General features: G+C 36.9%; 1 protein-coding gene across 2 annotated transcripts in view; it reads left to right on the top strand.

Moving 5' to 3' along the window:
• Positions 1-27,115, top strand: part of KCNH8 (potassium voltage-gated channel subfamily H member 8) — a 385,706-nt gene that overhangs the window by 202,279 nt on the left and 156,312 nt on the right. For both annotated transcript variants that reach the window (XM_017955938.2, XM_003895159.4), the window contains exons 4-5: positions 6-133; positions 5,171-5,411. In XM_017955938.2, the coding sequence (XP_017811427.1) occupies positions 6-133; positions 5,171-5,411 (369 nt within the window). The remainder of the gene's footprint in view (positions 1-5; positions 134-5,170; positions 5,412-27,115) is intronic.

Below are 27,115 nucleotides of genomic sequence, written 5' to 3' on the forward strand. Positions count from 1 at the left end.
CCCAGACAAAGTCAAAGGAAGATCAAGAGCAGGGACCCACTTTGACTCAGCCCGGAGACGGAGTCGAGCAGTCCTTTATCACATCTCTGGGCACCTGCAAAGAAGAGAAAAGAACAAATTGAAAATAAATAACGTAGGTGGTATGTGTGTACAGGACGAATGCTAGTGTTTCCCCTGGTGGCAATGTTTGACTCGTTAAAGAAAGGCCTCAATTACCCATTTACTGGCTTGCCTACATTTTTTTTTCCACTTTGGTTTGTGCTTTTCTATATAGAACAAACTGGAAAAGGTCAGCAGTCATGAGGCATTTCTATAATAAAAGTGCTTAATCATCGTGTTATCACAGCATAGAGATTAGAATATTATTGCAGTGAAGTAAATATGGTACTAGGGACACTGCAAATGGGGACACACTGGTTACATTTTATGAAACAAAAATGATGCAGCAAGTCATATTACACATTCATAGTTTATTGGTTAAAATTTCTCAAATTTAATTTTAGTTCCATCGTTTTGCACATTATCTAGTTCTACAAATGCTTTTATCCAGGAGAAACATGACCAAATCAAAGCCATTACGCCACTAAAAAACTTTCATTATATATAAAACACAGTTGAAAATTTCACAGTAAAACACTGGATTTACAATTGCATACCATACATTAAACAATTTTGGAAAGTCACACTTTTAGTAAATTACAATAGAGTTGCTTTCTGAAATATGGTGTCTGTCTGTCAAAGCCACAACAAATAACTATGCCTGTATAAGGTGATTCTTTCCAATTTTACATGACATATATCCTCCAGGATTTCACACTGGATTTTGTAACTGGTTCTTAGCACTAAGAGACTTCACTGAGAAACCTAGAACAGTATCTATTTAGTTGTAGATAGTCAGAGTTTTAAAATGATGTTAATGTCATTAATTTGCCTTATGGAATCATCAAAACATATATGGGGGGTTGTGTGACCATAGGTGGCAGATTAAATACCAGCATCTAACTTGCCAATGACAAGAAAAAGTCACATGAAATGACCAGATCTATTTTGGAATTGATTTAAGATCAGAAGTTCTGGGAGTTAACGACAGAGGGGGGATCCTTTGACATTTTATTTTTAACATAGCAAGCTCAAGGACTACCTAATCTGACATACACATACACATGCTTTGATAAAACAGGACCATTCATCAGACATACAAAGTATTCATTTCTCTGATTGTAGTGAACAAAGAAAGATGTATGAACCCAGGGTGAGGAGCGAGATTTGACATGAAAGTGCTGCAAACCTGGCTCTACTTCAGTGCAACTTTCTGAAAGCCAAAACAAGATGTTTTGAATCATTTGTCCTCCCAGGACCATCAACCATGTCCGTGCTGGTCTGCCATGTACCACTGTGGAGGGTCACATTTTGATTTTTTTTTTTTTTTGGTCCTAATTCAATATAAAGGTTCTCTAGGGATACGTGTGCCCTAGTGTTATATTGATTTCCTGGGAATCCAGGGAGAGGCTTGAAACAGTACACACCACTTGATCTATGGATCCTTCCACTGGTGCCTATTTACATCCCCTTTCAGTTACCAAGTCAGCCTTAGTGACATAAGCAAGTTATAGGAAGAAACAAAGGTAACTACATCTGGGCTTGATTCCATGCAAACCAACCAGCAAAGCACCTAAACAAATATTATCCACAGATTCTGTAAGGCCGAAAGCTGACACTATCTAGCTTTTAGTGGAGAATTTAAACGTAGTAAGAATTAGTGCTTTAAAATGCATTTGCTGGGCATGCTATTTTTCCCTTTAGATTTAACAAAGTACAAAGCAGTACTTAAAAATATGATTTCAAAAAAAGTATAACTCCCATTACTTAGCTAATTTGCTTAATTGCCATTCATTTAAGAAATACAAACATCAGGGTAGAGTATTAAAATAATACATAGTAATTTAAGATGCCTAATCGGCACAGTGACTCTAATACTACAGGTAATACTACAGGTAATATCTAATACTACAGGTAATATCTTATTCCTGAAGCAAAGTATGGAATCAGGAATTCCCCTGTTCACCTGTTCACCATCTCCTTTCAGGAATAACAGAGTAGAATGGCTAAATGGCAGATAGAAGGAAGACAGAAGGGAGAAGAGGAAATGACTTGTATAGTTTATTAAATAAACAAATTTTCTGGAAATTCTGGCTGTAATAACATTTGCACACACAAAAAATAATTCTTAACATTTTATAGTCGTTTGCTATTTACAAATTCCTTTTACTCAAATCATATTATTTGATTCTCATAGAAGCCAGTACTAGGTCTGATTTTTATTAGTCCCATTTTAATGATGGAAAAAACTCAACTTATTAGAAGCAGCAGTTGTGGTACCCAATCTTTAATCTTCTAATTCAAAGCCACCGTGCTTCTGACTCTTACCTTGCTGTTTCTCAGATACAGTTCTGTGGAACAGGAATATATGCTTCAGCCATAGTCAAATGAACTCATCAGGTCATCAGCAGGTTTGGGAATCAAGATGCAACATATTTTAGTCTGGCTCTAACTTTGCCTGGTATACCTTGAAAAAGGTGTTTTCAAATTCTACCTTCCTTAATTTGTTATTCTGTCAATCAAATAAGAATGAGATGATGCAAATGTTTCCAACACGAAGAAATGTTAAAGATCACACTAGAGCCTTAGAAGCTTGAAAGGAGAGTGCTACAAATGCGTATTTCCGGCAGGGGACAGTGGTAATCATCAAAGGCATACACTGGCTTTACATTACTCACTGAAGTGACTGTAGAAATATTTTCACATTCTCTTGCTCATTCAGATGATCGCTTCAAAGGAACTATTGCAACAATAGGAAACAATTACCTTAATTAGGCACTGGAGTTAACTATTTTGTTGGTGTCACAGGTTAGAGGTTAAACATCTAAAACACCATTGGTACTAAAGAAATATGATTGAAGATTAATAAATAAGATAAACCTAACGTCTAGAGTAGACAAACTCCATGTTTGACAGTTACAAATAATATGTCTTCTTCCCTGCTTCCTGCTAAAAAGCATAATTTTACAACTGTGTAGAATTTTTCTTTACAATTTTAAGTATTTTTTTCATTTGAAAGGATTTTGATAAAACGTTACAAAAACTGGTGGAAGAAGAGGAGCATCTATTTTTTTTCACTCAGGTGATTATGTAAAGATGTTTGCAGGATTTGAGTTAACAACATTTCAAAATTTAAATCTAATCTCAAATGTATTGAATTCTCAGTATCTTTTAAAAATATTTTTAAAATATGTTCTAAGTAGCTTACAAAATGAAACCATGTGATTTATTTTCTGATTTGTACAGAAAAGTGATATATTGCTGAACTTTTGTGACAGAATCCCTAATGCTTCATTATCAGCATAAACAAAAACAAAAGCAAAAACTTCACTTTTTAGTTTTCCCAAATCATTACCCCTAGATATCGATGTTCCCTCAAACACTGTAAAATTTTAATTTCTGTAATATGATAGGAAAAATTTATGTGGATAGAAAATGAGATGTTTCCCATGGCTTCTGATAACTCTTTATTGTAGTAAATATTCAGGGAAAATTTGGATTAGAATCAATCATGTTGTTATAACTAGAAGTGTTTATCAATAGTGGGAAGATTAATGGTTACAGATCTCAATTCCCTCTTCCAATAACAGACTGAATTTTTATGAGAAGCCCAACAGGGCTACTTCGTCTCCTCTTCTCTGTTTTATGCCAAAGTCTACCTTTGGAACTGGTTTCTTCAAACCAGAGAATGAGGCAAAGGAGACAGGATGAATATCAGGGAATTGTATGAAACATAGATGCAGTGGCAGATGGGCATCTAAGGACCATCTGGAAATAGTTTAACAGTGACCCACCACGAAGTGCTGACATTATGAGATGCCTGTGTGGGTTGAGTGAGAATATTAACAGGAAGTGGAAACATGGGTTGAAAATACCTACCAAAGAGAAATGCCAGACAGGGGTGCATTAATATCAAGGTAGCAAAACTATTCAATCACTGACAGTCACCACTTAGAGCTAGATGTTCCTGATGTTTCTGAACCTTTCTTGAATCCTCAGGTACTTCAGGATCCCTGAACACTTCACATTAATCTGCCCTTCCCTCAATGAGTGAGACAAGAACACACCATAGTGACCTACAAGTAATATGTATTCTGGAATTTTTAACTGCTCTGTTAATTCAACTAAACTTTCAAATATAAGTTTCCATTACCTATCTTGGATTTCTCATTAATTGAGGTCAAAGCAAGGTCTGCAAGTATCTGGTCACAGGCTTGTCAAATTTCCACACATGCTATTGTTGGGCCTCCCTTTGTCTTCTAGCAACAAGGGAATTGTTCATCAATTTGAACTGCATTCAAAGTGAAGTCCTTTTGCAGTTATCAAAAACTCCAGCTATTCTGCATTTAGTCAACTGCACAGTGAACACTGGCTTTCTCCTCCCCTGACTTGAATAATAACTCTTAAGTAACTGTTTCTTACTTTACCATCTGAACAATGTCTGGTGCATGTCAGACTGCATCTGTGTCTACCAAGGTAATGAGGTTTGGGTTCCCAACTTCACCAACAGCCACAATGCAAAAAATGAAAGTAGTTAGCATGACTTAGCTATATTTGGAAAGAAATGTAAACTGTTTACAATATATTATTGGTCATATATCTATTCTTTTTGGAAAGAAAGATACCATTGCTGTCATGAGTAAAATATCAGGTCAAATGTAGTCTTTAGATAATGACTGTCATCAGAAATCTATAAGTATACAGAATGTTCCCATGACAATAGGAATGTAAATATAGCTTTGTGTTTATAATGTGTGTAGGATTACATGTAACTGTGAATTTTTTTGATGACTTCTTAGGTAATGGTCTTTTTTATTTTTTAATGAACAAAATCTGGGTTACTCACTTAGCTTCATGACTAAACTCTGCATATTCCTGTTCCTTATAACAAAGATCTCTGCTCAGTTTTAGATGTTTAGATGTTTTGCATCACCAACTTTTAAAAGTCACTTGTAAGATATTGCATTGTGTAGTGAATGATCCTTCTCACAAAAGTGTATGTTTCAAACTGTGTAATCCTTGTTTCTAATGTTGTGTTTCTCCTTTCTCTCCTTTTGGTTTTCATCCACAGAATGTTTTTGTAGATAAACCAGCATTTCCGGAGTATAAAGTTTCTGATGCAAAAAAGTCCAAATTCATACTTTTGCATTTTAGCACTTTTAAAGCTGGCTGGGACTGGCTTATTTTGTTGGCAACGTTTTATGTTGCTGTGACTGTACCTTACAACGTTTGCTTTATTGGCAATGACGACCTATCCACAACTCGGAGCACAACTGTCAGTGACATTGCAGTGGAGATCCTTTTTATTATAGGTAAGAACAAACAGCTGCTTTCCTAGGATATTTGCATATGGGAAGTGAAGTGTGTTCCAGATTTTTCTGACATGAATTTGAACTAAGATCCATTTGCATGGGCGTGATTCAGCCTCTGATGCAAATTTTGGAGAAGCGCATACTGTATTTGGATTTCTGAAAATTGCCTCTTCCAACTTTTCCTGTTCCTTTATTCAAACAGATCTGAACTGATCTCCTGTGTTTCTATACTTATTTCATCCAAAATGGGCTAAAAAAGATTTAACAGCTGTTTTGTTTGTGTTCTCACATCCTTCATGATCTTAAACTTGTAGGGTCAGAGATGGGATTTGGCAAAAACCCACCAGTGGTGTTGTGACAGTGGTCCACTCCTTGACGTGGTTCTTTCTCCATGCCCTTCCGTGCCCTTTCAGCACGTTGATGGTTTCAATAGGTGACCTGGTTGCAGAAACAAAGCATTACATAAGCCTTGCAGTAAATCTGGAGAAGCAGTGAGTATCTGATTTTAATTAAAGAAAAGGCCCCAAAGGATGTTTGTTAAGAGAATTTATCCCTAGAATATTGGGTACCTCGGTTGAAGCTGCATCTGTGCCAATTTTGTAAGCCTTTTCCTATTTTCCTGTCCTTTAAATCTTCATCTTGTTTAGACCAAAGCCTAGCTTTAGCTTGCTCATTCTAGGACAGATTCCGGGTCTTTAAGTCCCTGACTTAAAGTCAACAGGGACTTAAACTTAACTTAAAGTCTGTTAAGTCAACAGATTGACTCCCTGTTGAATTATTGATTGTCATTAGCAGCTGATACCTGCTTCTTTCCTTGGTCATGTTGATAGAGGGCTATATTCTTACTGTAAAGATGAGAGAATGTTTGAAAACATTACCATGCAGGTAGGTGAACACAGGAGTAAGAAATGGATCTTAAAATTTCAAAGAAAAATAAATAAATAAGTGAGGCACATCAAAACCTTGGTTCAATGGTGGTGGTAGTTGGTTTTTTTTTTTTGGTTGTTTTTTTCTCAGTGAAGCTGTTACATCTTTGAGGTTAGAGTGAGTTTTCTTGTTGAATGTCAGCACGTTTGCTTTGGATGAGTTTGTGTGCTCTTGGTATGGCTTGCCATCATTATTAACATTGTATCTACTGGGCACATCCTTCAGAGCTTTGATAGGACCCCTGCTGTCACCCCAGAAGTGGTAGCTGTAGTGTGTTTAGACCACTAGATGGCAATGTTGTCTAGTTAGGCAGATGGCAAATTTATTTTTAATTTTTTAATTTAAAAATATAGCTATCCTTTATTAGAAAATTGTAACCATAAAGGGATCTATTAAATAATGGTTAAATGGAAAATAACATTCCAGTTTGAACAAAAATTTAAAATGAAAATGGTAGACAAATTGGGTGTGTCTATGGTTTTGTATCCTTTTACTTTGCCAACATTTGACGTCTCCTTCCACCCACCCATGATGCACACATAAGTTAACATCCTAAAAACACTTTCCATGACCTGGTCAAAATTCTCAAGAATTTGGGCAGTCACTCAACATGTCTAAGCCTTCATTTTTTGTAGTAACGATTGCATAGGGTTTCATTAAATAATAGATGTAAGTATCTGCTTAACAAATATTTCATCATCTTATTATTGTTATTTACAACTTTGTTATTAGGTTAAGTTTTTTTTTTTTTTTTTTTTTTTTTGAGACCGAGTCTCGCTGTGTCTCCCAGGCTGGAGTGCAGTGGCGTGATCTCAGCTCACTGCAAGCTCCGCCTCCCAGGTTCACGCCATTCTTCCGCCTCAGCCTCCCAAGTAGCTGAGACTACAGGCGCCCGTAGGTTAAGTTATTATCTTGAACTTTCCTTTCCATTCTTCCTGGTTCTTAGATATTTGAAATTCTTTGGCCTTAGAAGCCACTTCTGTTACTGTGTGTTTATTAACAGATGATGACTTATTTACTCCCATAAAAACTCATACTTTTGATGGAGATATTTTAAAAGTTTTTGTTTATTTCGTTTTAAGGCTGCTTTTCTCTACTAAACCAATGGAGACTCTTTTGCTCCCCTGATAGCAACCCCTAAATTCTTCTGTGTTTTTTATTACTGTCATTTCTACTGTTCTTCAGGCAGCAAGATGGTTCTCCCAGTAGGCAATATCCATCCCTTACTAGCTACATGACAAAGGAATGAAAACCCATTCCCATTTTTTTGCAGTTTACTTTCTGCAAAGATTCATTTAGGATTTGAAATTTTGGTCTGCAAGCAGTTCTAGTGTGACTCCTGCCTGAAATCCCTTGTTGATGGACTTATTTTTATAAGCAGTAAAAACTTTCCTGTTCTTTCCTGGTGTTATCTGCTTGCTCTTTCTTTTGAATGAGTTTAAGCTGATCTACAATTATAGCATATTTAGAAAAATGACTTAAATTAATATTTCTCTGTTTCCCCCAAACCTTTATTCTATAAAATATTTCAAAAAGGTGGCCTAAAAGTGATCATTGACAAATAAGTTAAAATACTAGGGACAAAATAGTTGCTTGTAATATTGTATCTTTACAATGTGAAGGTAGTGTTCATACCATTTAATATTTGTTAAATTACTGCAGACTTAAACTTCCCTGTCTGACAGCTTTGAAGAGAGTAATCCTCCTCCTAGCATGGAGTTTGAGATCTGAGAATGAACAGACTGCCTCCTCAAGTGGGTCCCTGATCCCGGAGTAGCCTAAATGGGAGATACCTCCCAGTAGGGGCTGACTGACACGTCATATTGCCAGGTGCCCCTCTGAGACGAAGCTTCCAGAGGAAGGATCAAGCAGAAACATTTGCCGTTCTTCAATATTTGTGTTCTGCAGCCTCTGCTGGTGATACCCAGGCAAACAGGATCTGGAGTGGACTGCCAGAAAACTTCAACAGGCCTGCAGCTTAGGGTCCTGACTGTTAGAAGGAAAACTAACAAACAGAAAGGACATCCACACCAAAATCCCATCTGTACATCACCATCGTCAAACACCAAAGGTAGATAAAACCACAAAGATGGGGAAAAAACAGAGCAGAAAAGTTGAAAATTCTAAAAAATCAGAGCATCTCTTCTCCTCCAAAGGAACGCAACTCCTTGCCAGCAATGGAAAAAACCTGGATGGAGAATGACTTTGACAAGTTGAGAAGAAGGCTTCAGACGATTGGTAATAACAAACTTCTCTGAGCTAAAGGAGGATGTTCAAACCAATTGCAAAGCCAATAGAAAACCTTGAAAAACGATTAGATGAATGGCTAACTAGAATAAACAGCTTAGAGAAGACCATAAATGACCTGATGGAGCTGAAACCATGGCACAAGAACTATCTGCTGCATGCACAAGCTTGCAGTAGTTGATTCAATCAACTGGAAGAAAGTGTATCAGTGATTGAAGATCAGATGAATGAAATGATGCAAGAAGAGAAGTTTAGAGAAAAAAGAGGTAAAAGAAATGAACAAAGCCTCCAAGAAAGATGGGACTATATGAAAAGACCAAATCTATGCCTGATTGGTGTACCTGGAAGTAACAGGGAGAATGGAACCAAGTTGGAAAACACTCTTCAGGGTATTATCCAGGAGAACTTCCCCAACGTAGCAAGGCAGGCCAACATTCAAATTCAGGAAATACAGAGAATGCCTACAAAGATACTCCTCAAGAAGAGCAACTCCAAGACACATAATTATCAGATTCACCAAATATGAAATGAAGAAAAAAATGTTAAGGGCAGCCAGAGAGAAAGGTAGGGTTACCCACAAAAGGAAGCCCATCAGACTAACAGCAGACCTCTTGGCAGAAACACTACAGGCCAGAAGAGAGTGGGGGCCAACATTTAATATTCTTAAACAAAAGATTTTGCAACCCAGAATTGCATATCCAGCCAAACTAAGCTTCATCAGTGAAGGAGAAATAAAATCATTTACAGACAAGCAAATGCTGAGAGATTTTGTCACCACCAGGCCTGCCTTACAAGAGCTCCTGAAGGAAGCACTAAAAACATGGAAAGGAACAACTGGAACCAGCCACTGCAAACACATGCCAAATTGTAAAGACCATCAATACTAGGTAGAAACAGAATCAACTAACGAGCAAAATGACCAGTTAACATCCTACTTACAGGATCAAATTCACACGTAACAATATTAGCCTTAAATGTAAATGGGCTAAATGGTCCAATTAAAAGACACAGACTGGCAAATTGGATAAAGAGTCAAGACCCATCAGTGTGCTGTATTCAGGAGACCCATCTCACATGCAGAGACACACATAGGCTCAAAATAAAAGGATGGAGGAAGATCTACCAAGCAAATGGAAAACAAAAAAAGGCAGGCGTTGCAAACCTAGTCTCTGATAAAACAGAATTTAAACCAACAAAGATCAAAAGAGACAAAGAATGCCATTACATGATGGTAAAGGGATCAATTCAACAAGAAGAGCTAACTATCCTACATATATATGCACCCAATATAGGAGAACCCAGATTCATAAAGCAAGTCCTTAGAGACTTAAAAAGAGACTTAGACTCCCACACAATAATAATGGGAGATTTTAACACACCACTGTCAATATTAGACAGATCAATGAGACAGAAAGTTAACAAGGATATCCAGGAATTGAACTCAACTCCGCACCAAGCAGACCTAATAGACATCTACAGAACTCTCCACCCCAAATCAGCAGAATATACATTCTTCTCAGCACCACATTGCACTTATTCCAAAGTTGACCACATAGTTGGAAGTAAAGCACTCCTCAGCAAATGTAAAAGAACAGAAATTATAACAAACTATCTCTCAGACCACAGTGCAATCAAACTAGAACTCAGGATTAAGAAACTCAATCAAAACCGCTCAACTACATGGAAACTGAAAAATCTGCTCCTGAATGACTACTGGGTACATAACAAAATGAAGACTGAAGTAAAGATGTTCTTTGAAACCAATGAGAACAAAGATACAACATACCAGAATCTCTGGGACACATTTAAAGCAGTGTGTAGAGGGAAATTTATAGCACTAAATGCCCACAAAAGAAAGCAGGAAAATCTAAAATTGACACCCTAACACCACAATTAAAATAACTAGAGAAGCAAGAGCAAACACATTCAAAAGCTAGCAGAAGGCAAGAAATAACTAAGATCAGAGTACAACTGAAGGAGATAGAGACACAAAAACCCTTCAAAAAATCAATGAATCCAGGAGCTGGTTTTTTGAAAAGATCAACAAAATTGATAGACTGCTAGCAAGACTAATAAAGAAGAAAAGAGGGAAGAATCAAATAGATGCAATAAAAAATGGCAAAGGGGATATCACCACCGATCCCACAGATACAAACTACCATCAGAGAAAACTATAAACACCTCTATGCAAATAAACTAGAAAACCTAGAAGAAATGGATAAATTCCTGGACACTTACACTCTCCCAAGACTAAACCAGAAGAGGGTGAATCCCTGAATAGACCAATAGCAGGCTTTTAAATTGAGGCAACAATTAATAGCCAACCAACCAAAAAGAGTCCAGGACCAGACGGATTCACAACCGAATTCTACCAGAGGTACAAGGAGGAGCTGGTACCATTCCTTCTGAAACTATTCCAATCAATAGAAAAAGAGGGAATCCTCCCTAACTTATTTTATGATGCCAACATCATCCTGATACCAAAGCCTGGCAGAGACACAACAAAGAAAGAGAATTTTAGACCAATATAACTGATAAATATCGATGCAATAAAATACTGGCAAACCAAATCAATAAAATACTGGCAAACCAAATCCAGCAGCACATCAAACAGCTTATCCACCATGGATCAAGTGGGCTTCATCCCTGGGATGCAAGGTTGGTTCAACATATGCAAATCAATAAACGTAATCCAGCATATAAACAGAACCAAAGACCACAGAACCACATGATTATCTCAATAGATGCAGAAAAGGCCTTTGACAAAATTCAACAGCCCTTCATGCTAAAAACTCTCAATAAATTTGGTACTGACAGAATGTATCTCAAAATAATAAGAGCTATTTATGACAAACCCATAGCCAATATCATACTAACTGGGCAAAAACTGGAAGCATTCCCCTTAAAAATGGGCACAAGACAGGGATGCCCTCTCTCACCACTCCTATTCAACATAGTGTTGGAAGTTCTGGCCAGCGCCATCAGGCAAGAGAAAGAAATAAAGGGTATTCAATTAGGAAAAGAAGCAGTCAAATTGTCCCTGTTTGCAGATGACATGATTGTATATTTAGAAAACTCCATCGTCTCAGCCCAAAATCTCCTTAAGCTGAAAGGCAACTTCAGCAACGTCTCAGGGTACAATATCAATATGCAAAAATCACAAGCATTCTTATACACTAAAAGCAGACAAACATATATCCAAATCATGAGTGAATTCCCATTCATAATTGCTTCAAAGAGAATAAAATACCTAGGAATCCAACTTACAAGGGATGTGAAGGACCTCTTCAAGGAGAACTACAAACCACTGCTCAACGAAATAAAAGAGGACACAAACGAATGGAAGAAACTTCCATGCTCATGGATAGGAAGAATCAATATTGTGAAAACGGCCATACTGCCCAAGGTAATTTATAGACTCAATGCCATCCCCATTAAGCTACCAATGACTTTCTTCATAGAATTGCAGATTCACCATTCATATTTAAGTTTTGACTAGCATAATTTACAATCAGACACTTGCTTTATGGTGAATCTATATGGGAAGAATGTTTCTGAATCTATCTTCCCAAAAGAGCATTACTAAGTGGTCTGGGGAAGAATGAGTTCTGAGGTAAAAATAAATTTGAGAGATGCCGGATTAATCGTATTTAAATAAATTTCTTTATCATAAACTTCTTAGAAGACCTACAATGCCAAAGTGTGTTGTGACTCTCCCAAAGAGATATATCACCTCCAAATTTGACTGTGGGTCCATTCTTCATGAAACATTTGAATTATTTCTCAATTTAAAGTAATCATGCTGCCTTATATTTTTGTATGGAGTTGACATAAATTCCAAAATATTTTTTAAAACATCCTCTTGTAGTTCTATGAACACCTTTCCTTCCCAGACCTTTTTTGCACTACGTTTTAACAATTCTGCCCTAATTGATTATAAGATGTCAAACTAATAATATTATTCCAGAAATGGAAAATAAACAGTATATAAATATACATGTAAATTTTAGCACACATATTAATTTAATAAATATATATATTTTGTTATACTTTAATTTCTAGGGTACATGTGCACAATATGCATGTTTGTTAAATATGTATACATGTGCCATGTTGGTGTGCTGCATGCATTAACTCATCATTTACATTAGGTATATCACTTAATCCTATCCCTCACCCTTCCCCTCACCCCACGACAGGCCCTGGTGTGTGATGTTCCCCTCCTGTGTCCAAGTGTTCTCATTGTTCAATTCCCACCTATAAGTGAGAACATGCGGTGTTTGGTTTTCTGTCCTTGAGATAGTTTGCTCAGAATGATGGTTTCCAGCTTCATCCATGTCCCAACAAAGGACACGAACTCATCGTTTTTTGATGGCTGCATCATATTACATGGTGCATATGTGCCTCATTTTCTTAATCCAGTCTATTATTGATGGACATTTGGGTTGGTTCCAAGTCTTTGCTATTGTGAATAGTGCCACAATAAACATATGTGTGTGCATGTGTCTTTATAGCAGCATGATTTATAATCCTTTGGGTATATACCCAGTAATGAGATGGCTGGGTCATATGGTATTTCTAGTTCTAGATCTTTGAGGAATCACCACACTGTCTTCCACAATTGTTGAACTAGTTTACAGTCCCACCAACAGTGTAAAAGTGTTCCTATTTCTACACATCCTCTCCAGCACCTGTTGTTTCCTGACTTTTTAATGATCGCCATTCTAACTGGTGTGAGATGGTATTTCATTGTGGTTTTGATTTGCATTTCTCTGATGGCCAGTGATGATGAGAATTTTTTCATGTGTCTGTGGGCTGCATAAATGCCTTCTTTTGAGAAGTGTCTTTTCATATCCTTTGCCCACTTTTTGATGGGGTTGTTTGATTTTTTCTTGTAAAATTTGTTTGAGTTCTTTGTAGATTCTGGATATTAGCCCTTTGTCAGAAGGGTAGATTGTAAATTTTTTCTTCCATTCTGTAGGTTGCCTGTTCACTCTGATGATAGTTTCTTTTGCTGTGCAGAAGTTCTTTAGTTTAATTAGATCTCATTTGTCAATTTTGGCTTTTGTTGCCATTGCTTTGGTATTTTAGTCATGAAGTCTTTGCCCATGCCTATGACCTGAATGATATTGCCTAGGTTTTCTTCTAGGGTTTTTATGGTTTTATGTCTAACATTTAAGTATTTAATCCATCTTGAATTAATTTTTTGTATAAGGTGTAAGGAAGGGATCCAGTTTCCACTTTCTACATATGGCTAGCCAGTTTTCCCAGTACCATTTATTAAATGGGGAATCCTTTCCCCATCTCTTGTTTTTGTCAAGTTTGTCAAATATCAGATGGTTGTAGATGTGTAGTATTATTTCTGAGGGCTCTGTTCTGTTCCATCGGTCTATATCTCTGTTTTGGTACCAGTATCCCTCTGTTTTGGTTACTGTAGGCCTTGTAGTATAGTTTGAAGTCAGGTGGCATGATGCCTCCAGCTTTGTTCTTTTGGTTTAGGATTGTCATGACAATGCAGGCTCTTTTTTGGTTACACATGAACTTTAAAGTAGTTGTTTTCCAATTCTGTGAAGAAAGTCATTGGTAGCTTGATGGGGATGGCACTGAATCTATAAATTACCTTGGGCAGTATGGCCATTTTCACAATATTGATTGTTCCTATCCATGAGCATGGAATGTTCTTCCATTTGTTTGTGTCCTCTTTTATTTCGTTGAACAGCGGTTTGTAGTTCTCCCTGAAGAGGTCCTTCACATCCCTTGTAAGTTGGATTCCTAGGTATTTTATTCTATTTGAAGCAATTGTGAATGGGAGTTCACTCATGATTTGGCTCTCTGGTTTTCTGTTATTGGTGTATAGGAATGCTTGTGATTTTTGCACATTGATTTTGTATCTGGAGACTTTGCTGAAGTTGCTTATCAGCTGAAGGAGATTTTGGACTGAGACGATGGGGTTTTCTAAATATACAATCATGTCATCTGCAAACAGGGACAATCTGACTGCTTCTTTTTCTAATTGAGTAGCCTTTATTTCTTTCTCTTGCCTGATGGCACTGGCCAGAACTTCCAACACTATGTTGAATAGGAGTGGAGAGAGAGGGGGAATGCTTCCAGTTTTTGCCCATTCAGTATGATATTGGGGGTGGGTTTGTCATAAATAGCACCTTTTTTTTTTGAGATATGTCCTATCAATACCTAGTTTATTGAGAGCTTTTAGCATGAAGGGCTGTTGAGTTTTGTTGAAGGCCTTTTCTGCATCTATTGAGATAATCATGTGGTTTTTGTCTTTTGTTCTGTTTATGTGATGGATTATGTTTATTGTTTTGCATACATTGAACCAGCGTTGCATCCCAGAGATGAAGCCTACTTGATTGTGGTGGATAAGGTTTTTGATGTGCTGCTGGATTCGGCTTGCCAGTATTTTATTGAGGATTTTTACATTGATGTTCATCAGGGATATTGGTCTAAAATTCTCTTTTTTTGTTGTGTCTCTGCCAGACTTCGGTATCAGGATGATGTTTAGCTTCATAATATGAGTTAGGGAGGATTCCCTGTTTTTCTGTTGATTGGAATAGTTTCAGAAGGAATGGTACCAGCTCCTCCTTGTACCTCTGGTAGAATTCGGTTGTGAATCCGTCTGGTCTTGGACTTTTTTTGGTTGGTAGGGTATTCATTATTGCCTGAATTTCATAGCCTGTTATTGGTCTATTCAGGGATTCAACTTCTTCCTGGTTTAGTCTTGGGAGGGTGTATGGGTCCAGGAATTTATCCATTTCTTCTAGATTTTCTAGTTTATTTGCATAGAGATTTTTACAGTATTCTCTGTATTGATATCCCCTTTATCATTTTTCATTGCATCTATTTGATTCTTCCCTCTTTTCTTCTTTATTAGTCTTGCTAGCAGTCTATCAATTTTGTTGATCTTTTAAAAAAATCAGCTCCTGGATTCATTGACTTTTTGAAGGGTTTTTGTGTCTCTATCTCCTTCAGTTCTGCTCTGATCTTGGTTATTTCTTGCCTTCTGCTAAGCTTTCTTTGAATGTGTTTACTTGCTTCTAGTTATTTTAATTGTGATATTAGGGTGTCAATTTTAGATCTTTGCTGGGCTTTTTCTGAGGGGCATATAGTGCTATAAACTTCTCTACACACTGCTTTTTAAATGTGTCCCAGAGACTTGGTATGTTGTATCTTTGTTCTCATTGGTTTCAAAGAACATCTTTCTTTCTTACCTTCTTTTCATTATGTACTCCAGTAGTCAATTCTTTTGCTATGGCTATCTAGTTTCCATGTAGTTGAGTTGTTTTGGATTGAGTTTTCTTAGTCCCGAGTTGCAGTCTGATTGCCCTGTGGTCTGAGAGAGAGTATGCTATAATTTCTGTTCTTGCATGATTGCTGAGAGTGCTTTTTACTCCACTCATGTGGTCAATTTTTGGAAATAAGTGATGTGGTGCTGAGTAGAATGTATATTCTGTTGATTTGGGTGGAGAGTTCTGTAGATGTCTATTTTGTTCTGCTTATGCAGAGATGAGTTCAATTCCAGGAACCTCTGACTTGGAACCTCTCTGACAAAGCTTACATTGACAGTGGTGTGTTAAAATCTCCCATTATTATTGTGTGGGAGTCTAAGTCTCTTTTTAAGTCTCTAAGGACTTGCTTTATGAATCTGGGTTCTCCTATATTGGGTGCATATATATGTAGGATAGTTAGCTCTTCTTGTTGAATTGATCCCTTTACCATCATGTAATGGCATTCTTTGTCTCTTTTGATCTTTGTTGGTTTAAATTCTGTTTTATCAGAGACTAGGTTTGCAACGCCTGCCTTTTTTTGTTTTCCATTTGCTTGGTAGATCTTCCTCCATCCCTTTATTTTCAGCCTATGTGTGTCTCTGCATGTGAGATGGGTCTCCTGAATACAGCACACTGATGGGTCTTGACTCTTTATCCAATTTGCCAGTCTGTGTCTTTTAATTGGACCATTTAGCCCATTTACATTTAAGCTTAATATTGTTATGTGTGAACTTGATCCTGTAAGTAGGATGTTAGCTGGTTATTTTGTTTGCTAGTTGATGCAGTTTCTTCCTAGCAATGATGGTCTTTACATTTTGGCATATTTTTGCAGTGGCTGCTGCTGGTTGTTCCTTTCCATGTTTAGTGCTTCCTTCAGGAGCTCTTGTAGGGCAGGCCTGGTGGTGACAAAATCTCTCAGCATTTGCTTGTCTGTAAATGATTTTATTTCTCCTTCACTTGAAGCCTAGTTTGCCTGGATATGAAATTCTTGGCTGAAAATTCTTTTGTTTAACTATGTTGAATATTGGCCCCCACTCTCTTCTGGCCTGTAGTGTTTCTGCCAAGAGGTCTGCTGTTAGTCTGATGGGCTTCCCTTTGTGGGTAACCTGACCTTTCTCTCTGGCTGCCCTTAACATTTTTTCCTTCAATTCAACTTTGGTGAATCTGACAATTCTGTGTCTTGGAGTTGCTCTTCTCAAGGAGTATCTTTGTGGTGTTCTCTGTATTTCCTGAATTTGAATGTTGGCCTGCCTTGCTACGTTGGGGAAGTTCTCCTGGATAATATCCTGAAGAGTGTTTTCCAACTTGGTTCCATTCTCCCCGTCATTTTGAGGCACACCAATCAGACGTCGATTTGGTCTTTTCTCATAATCCCATATTTCTTGGAGTCTTTGTTCATTTTTTTTTACTCTTTTTTTCTCTAAACTTCTCTTCTCGCTTCATTTCATTCATTTGATCTTCAATCACTGATACTCTTTCTTCCAGTTGATCAAGTTGGTTACTGAAGCTTGTGCTTCACATAGTTCTCATGTCATGGTTTTCATCTCTATCAGGTCATTTATTGATTCTTTGCATTGGGTATTCTAGCTATCCATTTGTCAAATCTTTTTTCAAGGTTTTTAGTTTATTTGCACTGGGTTCATAGTTCCTCCTTTAGTTCTCAGAAGTTTGATCGACTGAAGCCTTCTTCTCTCCACTCGTCAAAGTCATTCTCCGTCCAGATTTGTTCCGTTGCTGGCGAGTAGCTGCATTCCTTTGGAGGGGGAGATGCGCTCTGATTTTCTGGATTTTCAGCTTTTCTGCACTGCTTTTTCCCCATCTTTGAGGTTTTATCTACCTTTGGTCTTTGATCATGGTGACATACAGATGGGATTTTGGTGTGGATGTCCTTTCTGTTTGTTAATTTTCCTTCTAACAGTCAGGACCCTCAGCTACAGGTCTGTTGGAGTTTGCCTGACATCCACTCCAGACCCTGTTTGCCTGCATATCAGCAGCTGAGGCTGCAAAAGAGAGAATGTTGCTGAACAGCAAGTGTTGCTGTCAGATTGTTCCTCTGGAAGCTTCATCTCAGGTGTACCCGGCCGTATGACATGTGAGGTGTCTGTCTGCCCCTAGTGGGGGATGTCTCCCAGTTAGGCTACTTGGGGGTCAGGGACCCACTTGAGCAGGCAGTGTGTCCATTCTCAGATCTCAAACTCCTTGCTGGGAGAACCACTACTCTCCTCAAAGCTGTCAGACAGGGACTTTTACATCTGCAGAGGTTTCTGCTGCTTGTTGTTTAGCTATGCCCTGTCCCCAGAGGTGGAGTCTACAGAGGCAGGCAGGCCTCCTTCAGCTGCAGTGGGCTCCACCCAGTTCGAGCTTCCTGGCTGCTTTGTTTACCTACTTAAACCTGAGCAGTGGCTGGCGCCCCTCTCCCAGCCTAGCTGCCGCCTTGCAGTTAGATTTCAGACTGCTGTGCTAGCAAATGAGGGAGGCTCCGTGGGCGTGGGACCCTCCAAGCCAGGAGCCGGATATAATCTCCTGGTGTGCTCTTTTCTAAGACCCTTGGTAAAGTGCAGTGTTAGGGTGGGAGTGACCGGATTTTCCAGGTGTTGTGTGTCATGGTTTCCCTTGGCTATGAAAGGAAATTCCCTGACCCCTTGTGCTTCCTGGGTGAGGAGATGCCTCACCCTGCTTCAGCTCTCACTCGTTGGGCTGCACCCACTGTCCCACATGGACTGTCCGACATGCTCCAGTGAGACGAACCCAGTACCTCAGTTGGAAATGCAGAAATCACCCATCTTCTGTGTTGCTCATGCTGGGAGCTGGAGGTTGGAGCTGTTCCTATTTGGCCATCTTCTGAATGGTGAATCTCGACTAGGTTGTACTCTGACTCTTAAATTAAATTCCTTTGTAAGCCACATTAATTATTTGAGATCAACAGGGTGCAAGGTTGCCTATTAGTTACAAAGTTTGGCTGTAGAGTTACCTTTAGTTTGAAAATCATCCCATATAATTAAGCTGCTGATTCAAAGCCTTATGGAAACTTAAAATGAGAAGTGACTGTATAGCAATTAATTGAATCCAATCTTTCTTCCACCACAGTTGGAGAACTGTGCATTAGTGATTTGCCCAAGGCGCTATAACTAACTGATGGCAGATTCAGGCCTTCTGGTTGCTGGATCAGGTTTTTTGCTCGAGTTTACAGTCAATAAATTTCTATTTTCTGAAAAAAATTCACTCAACTTGCTTTTCTTTATTTATGGCAATGAGGCAGAAAATGAGAAAAAGAAAGGCTACCTCCTTTTCTTTCTTCCATGAATATGGAAATTAATAGTTTGAATTTGTAATCTTGGTGGTGAAAACCGCTGGGTATCCGTAGGTTCAACAGTTATCTCTCCCATTTTCTTACTGAGAAATTTAAAAAAAAAACAATTTTATGTAGGCAGCAGTATGCCCAGACTCAGGGAATAAATTATGACTGTTCTAAACAAGTGCTAATTTCATTCCCTTTATCTCACTTTTTGGTGTGAAGGTCAGTATGTGACCAAGTTTATCCAATAAGATATAAAGAGATTGTTTTGGTGGGGAGAGGGGAGCTTCTTGGAAATAATTCTTTTCCCTGATAAAAGAAGAAAGACATGCAAGGGAAAAATATTTGCATCCTCATTCCTTCATTTCCACTGATATGTGTAGATAGAAGGAGATGATGTTTTGAAACCACTGTAGCTGTCTTGTTATCATTCATAGAGATATGGCAAAGAAGATGTGGATGGCCAAGCAGAAAGTTGAGACAATGCATCTCCAAACTCCTTTTTGGATGATATAAAATATTCCTATTATTGGAGCCACTGTTAACTGGGTATTTTGTTAGTAATCATTATATCATTCTTAAAATACAAAAACAAAATCACTTAATTGTTTGTGACCCCTTGTACTGGGCCATTTCAAAGGTTCTAAGTTATATTCTTTCAAAGGAAACAGAATGTTCTTTTTTATATCTTGTCATTTTACTGTGAGACTAAGAAGTGATTTGCACATCCTTACTAACTACTATTATAACCACAAAGGCTGAGAGTCATAGATTATGCCATAAAATTGTATCTTTGATGGCTTTGGTCTCTCTAAGAACTCTTCAGAAAGCTAACTGTCAAAGTAACATGATATGCAAGTATGCTTTCTGTTTATATTTACCATAGTCAAAAAATCACTGAGTTATGTAATAGGACATCTGAAAAAACAGAATAGAGTAATAGGGAATATATAAATAAAGGTATAAAGCTAAGAAGCTTTCATAATGGAAGGAATATATATATAAATCCTGAGACCAAAAGGGCACTTTAGGAACTGAATAGGATAAAAATATATATACTCCATACTGAAACATGTTACAGTGCAGATTATAAAGGATTGAAAAGAAAATCTTCAAACCTTCTGAAAGAGAAAATTTACTTACCAAGGGATAATAATTAGACTGATATCAGATTTCTATCTTTCCCTTCCTTTCTTTCTTCTTTCCTTCTTTCCTTTTCTCTTTCTTCTCTTTCTCCTCCCTCCCTTCCTTCCTCCCCCTTCCTTTCTTTTCTTTCTCTTTTTTCTTTCATTTCTTTCTCTTGGTTCATTCTTCTTGAGGAAAGGGTGCACAGTGAAGATATTTTCACAAAAAATAAAACAAAACAATTGTACCACCCACTAGTTCTCACTGAAAGAACTACTAAAATATGTTCTTTAGCAGGAAGAAAAGTGAAGCCAGAAGGAAGGAGTGGATCCAAGATAAAACAAAATTTAAAATGAAAATTGATAAAAAATATGTTGACAAATTAGATTAACCATTGGGTGATAATAAACAACATTGTTTTGACGGACTGAATAAAAATGAGTTGTAACAGATACTGCTAAAACATATTGATAGATTTAATTAACTATTGACTGAAAATATATTAAGGTGTTTTATGTTTTTTAAATAGGTGGAAACCAAAATTCTAAACAATGATGACCATATGGAAGTGATGGTAGGTGGCTAAAAAGCAGTATGTCACCTTTTAACATGTTCAGAGTAAATACATTAGAACCTAGAAAATATTGCTAGAAAACTTTGTAATTAGTTGTGTTATTAAAATTTTTAAAGTAACTGTGCAAAAAGAAAAAAGAGAACTATTAATGGACCCAGTGATTTCAAAACAACCAGAAAAAAAACCTAAGGGAAATGTGAAATATTACCAATCCACAAGGAAAAGGAAAGGAGAAAAACAAATGAGGAAGAAAAATTGGGGAATAGAAGATGAAAAATAACAGCAGTAAATCAAGATATATGACAAATATTCAAATGTAAACACTTAATGGGTAGTAACTCACCTGCTAAAATAAGTAATAGTCAATAGATTTTTTAAATTCAAAAATATGCCAGTTATAGAATTAAATCTAATACAACACTACTAGAGGAATTGGAAAAAAGATCTGTTATGTAAATACTAACCAAAAGAAAAGTGGTGCAAGAATATAAATAGTTGAGATACAAAATTTAAGACGAAGATACTAATAGGACTAGTAAGTAATATTACATGTTAAGGGAAGAAACTATTAAGATATAACCACAGTAAATATATGTACTTATATATACATATGTGTGTATGTTGTGTGTGCATGTTTATATACATAGAGAGAGAGAGAGAGAAACTTATTTTAGAAAATAAAAATAGCTATTATAACACACAGATCAAAAACTGATAAACTAGCACATCAAAATTTTTAGACTATCGGAGATTTGAAAAACGCGATTGACACCTGATACAATATCGTTTAAGTACAGTTCCTCAACCTTGGGACTATTGAAATTTGGGGCTGGATAATCATTAGTTATGGAGGCTGCCCTGTACATTGCAAGATGTTTAGCAACACCTCTGATCTCTACCCACTAGATGCCAGTAGCACCCACTGCCCAGTTGTGACAATCAAAATTGCCTCTAGACATTGCCAATTTATGCATTTATTACAATTTCCAAGACATATTGTGAAATGAAATAAGCAAGATTAATTGTGTATATATAGTATGCTACCGTTTATATACAGAAGAGGTGGGAAAAGAGTATGTGTGTATATATTTACTTGACAATGCTTAGGTCGTCTTTGGAGATTTAAATAAGATATTGCTGAGCTTATTTGCTTCCAGAGAGAACCACAAGGGGTACTGAGCACAGAAAAGGGAAGATTTTACTGGATACCTTCTGTGAACTTTTGAGTTTTGAGCAATATAATTGTAATGCCAAATAAAGAATAAACAAAATTAAAGTAAAAAACATAAATATAAAAGTTAAGTGATTACCCCAGAATTTTTAAAAAGCATGGGAAAAAGCCTAAAGGAGGTCATAAAGATAAGGACAGAAATTATACTCTAGAAAGCAAACAAAAATAAAAACAATGTGGCAAGAATCAATCAAATTTGAAATGCACATATCCTAGCATTCAGCATTTTTTTGGGGTGGAGAATCACTTGCAGACATGTGCAAAATGTTTGCTGAGTTATTGTTTACAGAAACAAAATAATGGAAACAAAGTCTGTATTCACCAAGAGTATAGTATAAATCAAGTGTGGTGGATGGGTGGATGTATATAATGAAAAACTACACAGTAGAGAAAAAAGAATATAGAGCAGGGATTGTCAAACCAAGTGTCAGGCAAAATCCTTCTGCCTGTTTTTATAGATAAAACTTATTGTTAACACAGTTACTCATATTCTTTTGTATGTGTTTTATTGTTGCATTCTCACTATATCAGCAGAGTTGAGTAGTTGCAACAGAGACTCTGTGGCCAACAGAGCCTAAAATCTTCACAATCGGTCCTTTAAACAAAAAGTTTGCCAACCCCTGGTCTAGAACAATGCTTTCTAACCCAAGATTGCCTTTTCCATGACAAATATTTATAATACCTTCTTATTCTCTACCTATTCACCTTAAAAATTAAATTGATACAATAACTGTAATATCAGAGAGAACATAAAGGAAATCATTTATAAGAATTTCTTGTGTATTTCAATTCATAAGGGTTGTAGCATTAGGATACTAAAATGCATAATGAAATAAATACTTGCAATTAGTTATAATGAACAAATTTAGATTTACAATAATTCCATCAAAGTAGTACAGGCAGATTAAAAGAGTAGAGGTACAAGTGGACATAGAACAAGAACTCATATTATGATGAGTATTCATTTAAGCAGACATTAATATATGACAACAGAAATTAAGAAATAGCTAACTCAAGTAAGGATAGCATGCTAACACAAATTTCAGTCTATGAAAATAGAAAAAATGAGGAAACTGAGTCTTCTGGCAAATATGTAGTGTTCCAACAGTTCCTATGCTCAGACCTGGAGTGAGGTAGTGGTGAAATCAAAATAAATAATAACAGGAGAAACAATTGAGTGGGGAAAAACAACAAGAAAAAGAAATCATGACATTAAATTTTCCTGATGGTTTTTCAATAGAATCATGGATTTTTTTCTCTCATTTAATTAAGTATTTCTTCATTAATTAAAATAAAGGAGATCCCACATTTTTCTGCCCAAACAGTTGGAAGTCATGTGGAGTAAAGGGCTGTCATATTGGGTAGATCATCCTCTCCAGGCCAGAACATCTCACGTCCTTGCCCACTACACACCAGTAATGTTCCCAATCATTATAACTCAAAATAATCCATACATACTTGGCATTTATTTTCAATGCTGTATTTTAAGGTTATTTCCTGCATCGACTTCCGTAGTTCTAGTTTGCTGATTCTCAGAAGGGCAATACCAACCATGGGAGATGCTTTAGAAATACACAGGTTTGACTTTAATTTTTTACTATTATTTGGTATAGAATTTGTGCTTGTAATCCCAATTTACATATTTGCAAATAGAGTAAAAATTAAACAAATGAGCAGAATTCCCATTAGTGCAGTATTTCTTATAAGCATATATACACATTTTCATTGTTTGTAATTATGTTGTTTTTCTCCTTTTGTTTAAAATGCTTTATTAACCAATACTTCTATTAACTTACAAATGTCCAAATTTTTCTATCTCAGAATCTTTATTTCTGAATATCGTTTAATTTTTAGTGTAACTTTGTGACATAATTAGGGCAGGTTTATATTTGTATACATAGGGAGAAAGGGAGGGAAAGTAAGAAGTTTATACAAGATATAGTTAATTACTGACGAAGCTAGAGCTAAAACTCTAAATGTTTCATCTGTAAATGGGCAAAGAAGTAGCATAATTGCGAGGATTTGGTGAAGTAATTATATCAAGAAGTAAGCTCACTCACTGTTCAATCAATAATGATGATTATCGTCAATAATGTAGGGGAGGAAAATCTTCCTTCTATCTTCTTAGGTTCTGTGACTGAGAATTAAATTAATGTAAGACAGACTAACAGGAAAAAAAAGCATACAAATTTTATTAAATACTTTTCCATACACACAGGAGTCTTCATAAAGAAAATAAAAATCCAAAGAAGCTGTTAGGCCCAAAAGCCTAAATACCTTTTTTTAAAAATGTGTTAAACATTGTGAGGATGTGACAAGACAGGGGAAGTAAATTGTGGGGCAGTGACGAGGAAACATATGGGGGAAATTAATGGAAGATGGGTTGTTTAGTAGATTGGTTTGTCCAGATTCATCTCAGCTTCAACTCCCAGTCTCCAGTGATAAGAATGTTCTTTTCTTTCTGATATGGGGAAAGCACCTGTCTCATGGGAAATTTTATGATTTGCATTTAGAAGGAGGTCAGGGAGGCTTTCCTACACCTGCTGTTTCTCAAATGCTTTCAGCTAGAAATAATCAATATGACAAAGCAGCACATCTTGAGGTGGCATGTTCAAGGTCATCAAGCCTGTATTTCCTCAATATTTGTTTTTGTTTTTGTTTGTTGTTTGTTTGAGACAAGGTCTCACTCTGTCACCCAGGCTGGAGTGCAATGGTGCAATCACAGCTCACTGCAGCCTCAATCTCCCAGGCTCAGGTGATCCTCCCACCTCAGCCTCCCAAGTAGCTGGGATTACAGGCATGTGCTACCATGACTGGCTAATTTTGTTGGGTTTTTTTTGTAGATGGGGTTTCCCCATGTTGCCTAGGCTGGTTTCCTGAGCTCAAGTGATCCTCCCTTCTTAGCCTCCCAAAGTGCTAGGATTACAGGCATGAGCCACTGCACCCAGCCTCCTCAGTTTGTTTTAATATCTACTGTTTTTAGAAAATCTACATCCTTTGAAACATACTTAATAATCCAGCTAATCTTGAGACTAAGATACACCAGAACATTGCACAACTCAAAGCTTTCAGGAACACAAGTGTCTGAGGATTCATTTACTACTTAAAGGAGCAGAGGCTTTTTCAGGTACTTATGCAGACTTGGCTCAGCATCTTTCTGAAAAACCAAGAGAAGATCTCTTAAAGACCATCATCTTATGTGTACCTAAGTCAGGCGTCCTTTATCTGCAGTACTCTAGGGAGTGACATGCATTGAATGATGTCAAACATTAGAAGTAATCGTTCCAGTATCTTCTTTCTTGCAATCTTCCGTCAGCACTTCTAAGAACAAGGAAATGAGCTCATCAGCATTTCAGCTCCTCCTCCTTTTTTCCCCAAACAGCTCTGAGGACGCCTGAAAGGCACAACTGGGACTTCCAGTAACACACTGTAGAAGGAAGTCATTAGCTAAAAGCTTAATCACCAACTTGAGTAATCAAGAGGTCCCTTTCCAACAGCTTCATAATTTTGCTGGATCTGAATTCAATATTTAGTAGCATTTACAAATACATATTTGCTTCAAAAAACTTTTCTCCAAATCCCCTCTTTATTGTGCATAACCTATATTATCTTAGTTTCATGTTAAATGGAACTAAGGGGTAGTGCTGTTGTACCATTGAACTCTACTCATATCAATGCTTGTTACACTAGTAGCCCCCAAAAAGGTACTTTAATTCTAGGATTCTTGGATGTCTTTTTCTATCAGGGTAAAATACATAAACATCAGTGGGCCCTGAAAGGGTATGGACATTTTAATGTTATTTCATTGTGTAAGTAAATCCCAATTTATGGTATAGTCATTTTCCTGAAAACTGCAAAGATGTCATTTCCTCCTTAGGTAAAATGGCTAAAATTAAAGATACTGACTATGATACTAAAGGCAAAGACATCTAATAATAAATAAAGTTGAAGTTTTATGATGAGGAGAAAATTAAATAAATTTTATCCCTGAATTGCTTGGACATTCTGGTATACCCTGACTACATAGTTATGCTTTGGTTAGTTAACATCCATTCGTCTCTTAGTGTTTGGCTCCCTCTCTCCCTTCCTCTCTTCTTCTTTAAATCTCATTTTTCCTCCTCCCCTACTACTAACATACTCACATTCTCCCACCTATTCCTAGTCCACCTTTTAGATATAAGGTGGCAGTGGAGGTCCGTATACCCATATACCCCCACATCTTCATGCCCACACCTCCACAACACAAAGCCTTAAGCATGTTGAGGAGACTCCTTCCAGTTCTTCTGTTTAGCCATTCACACTAATCTAGGATTGAGTAATAGGGTCTCTCACTAACAGTAACTCAATACGGCGTTCATGGCTCAGATTTGACCTTTGTCCCACAAAGCTATTTATAACGCAGCTATGAGAATATTTACAGTGTCTATATGCCAAAATAATGTATTTGGAATATTTAATAAAAGGAATGTATTGTATTGAGCATGAATCTTTGACTAGAAATGAACCAGTGCCTACTTGGCTACTGGCCAGCTATTCTTTGGTGAATAAATCTAAGCCTGAGTATATTAGCAATAATTATACAAAAAACCAGAAAGCTACACTACCACTTCAGATTCCCAGTGAGGTGTAAGGTACTAAGTGTCTTATCTAAAAAATGTAATGATTTTACATGTCAGAATACCTTGGTGGGAAAAGACAGTGCATTGAAAAGTAAGGTACTGTTTTCATCGTTCTTATTAAGAGCTCTCAAATTAGGTAACTTTAAAGTACCTACTTAAGCACTTAAGCAAAGATTAAAATTGCATTTATTTTGCAAATCAACTATCAGTTCAAGTATTGCTTCATTAGGCTTTTCGGAATTCACTATGGGAAGATGAAACGCTATCATAAATTAACTATTGAACGGATACCCAGGATGTGTAACCACTACATTTTCCCTAACCATATGAAACTGCAGAGCAGACAGTTTTTCATTTGATTGTTTCAAACATAGCAATTGATGTTTCCTTGGGCAAGATGTAA

The sequence above is a fragment of the Papio anubis genome, chromosome 2 (assembly GCF_008728515.1).
Source record: "Papio anubis isolate 15944 chromosome 2, Panubis1.0, whole genome shotgun sequence".
NCBI classification, from domain to species: domain Eukaryota; kingdom Metazoa; phylum Chordata; class Mammalia; order Primates; family Cercopithecidae; genus Papio; species Papio anubis.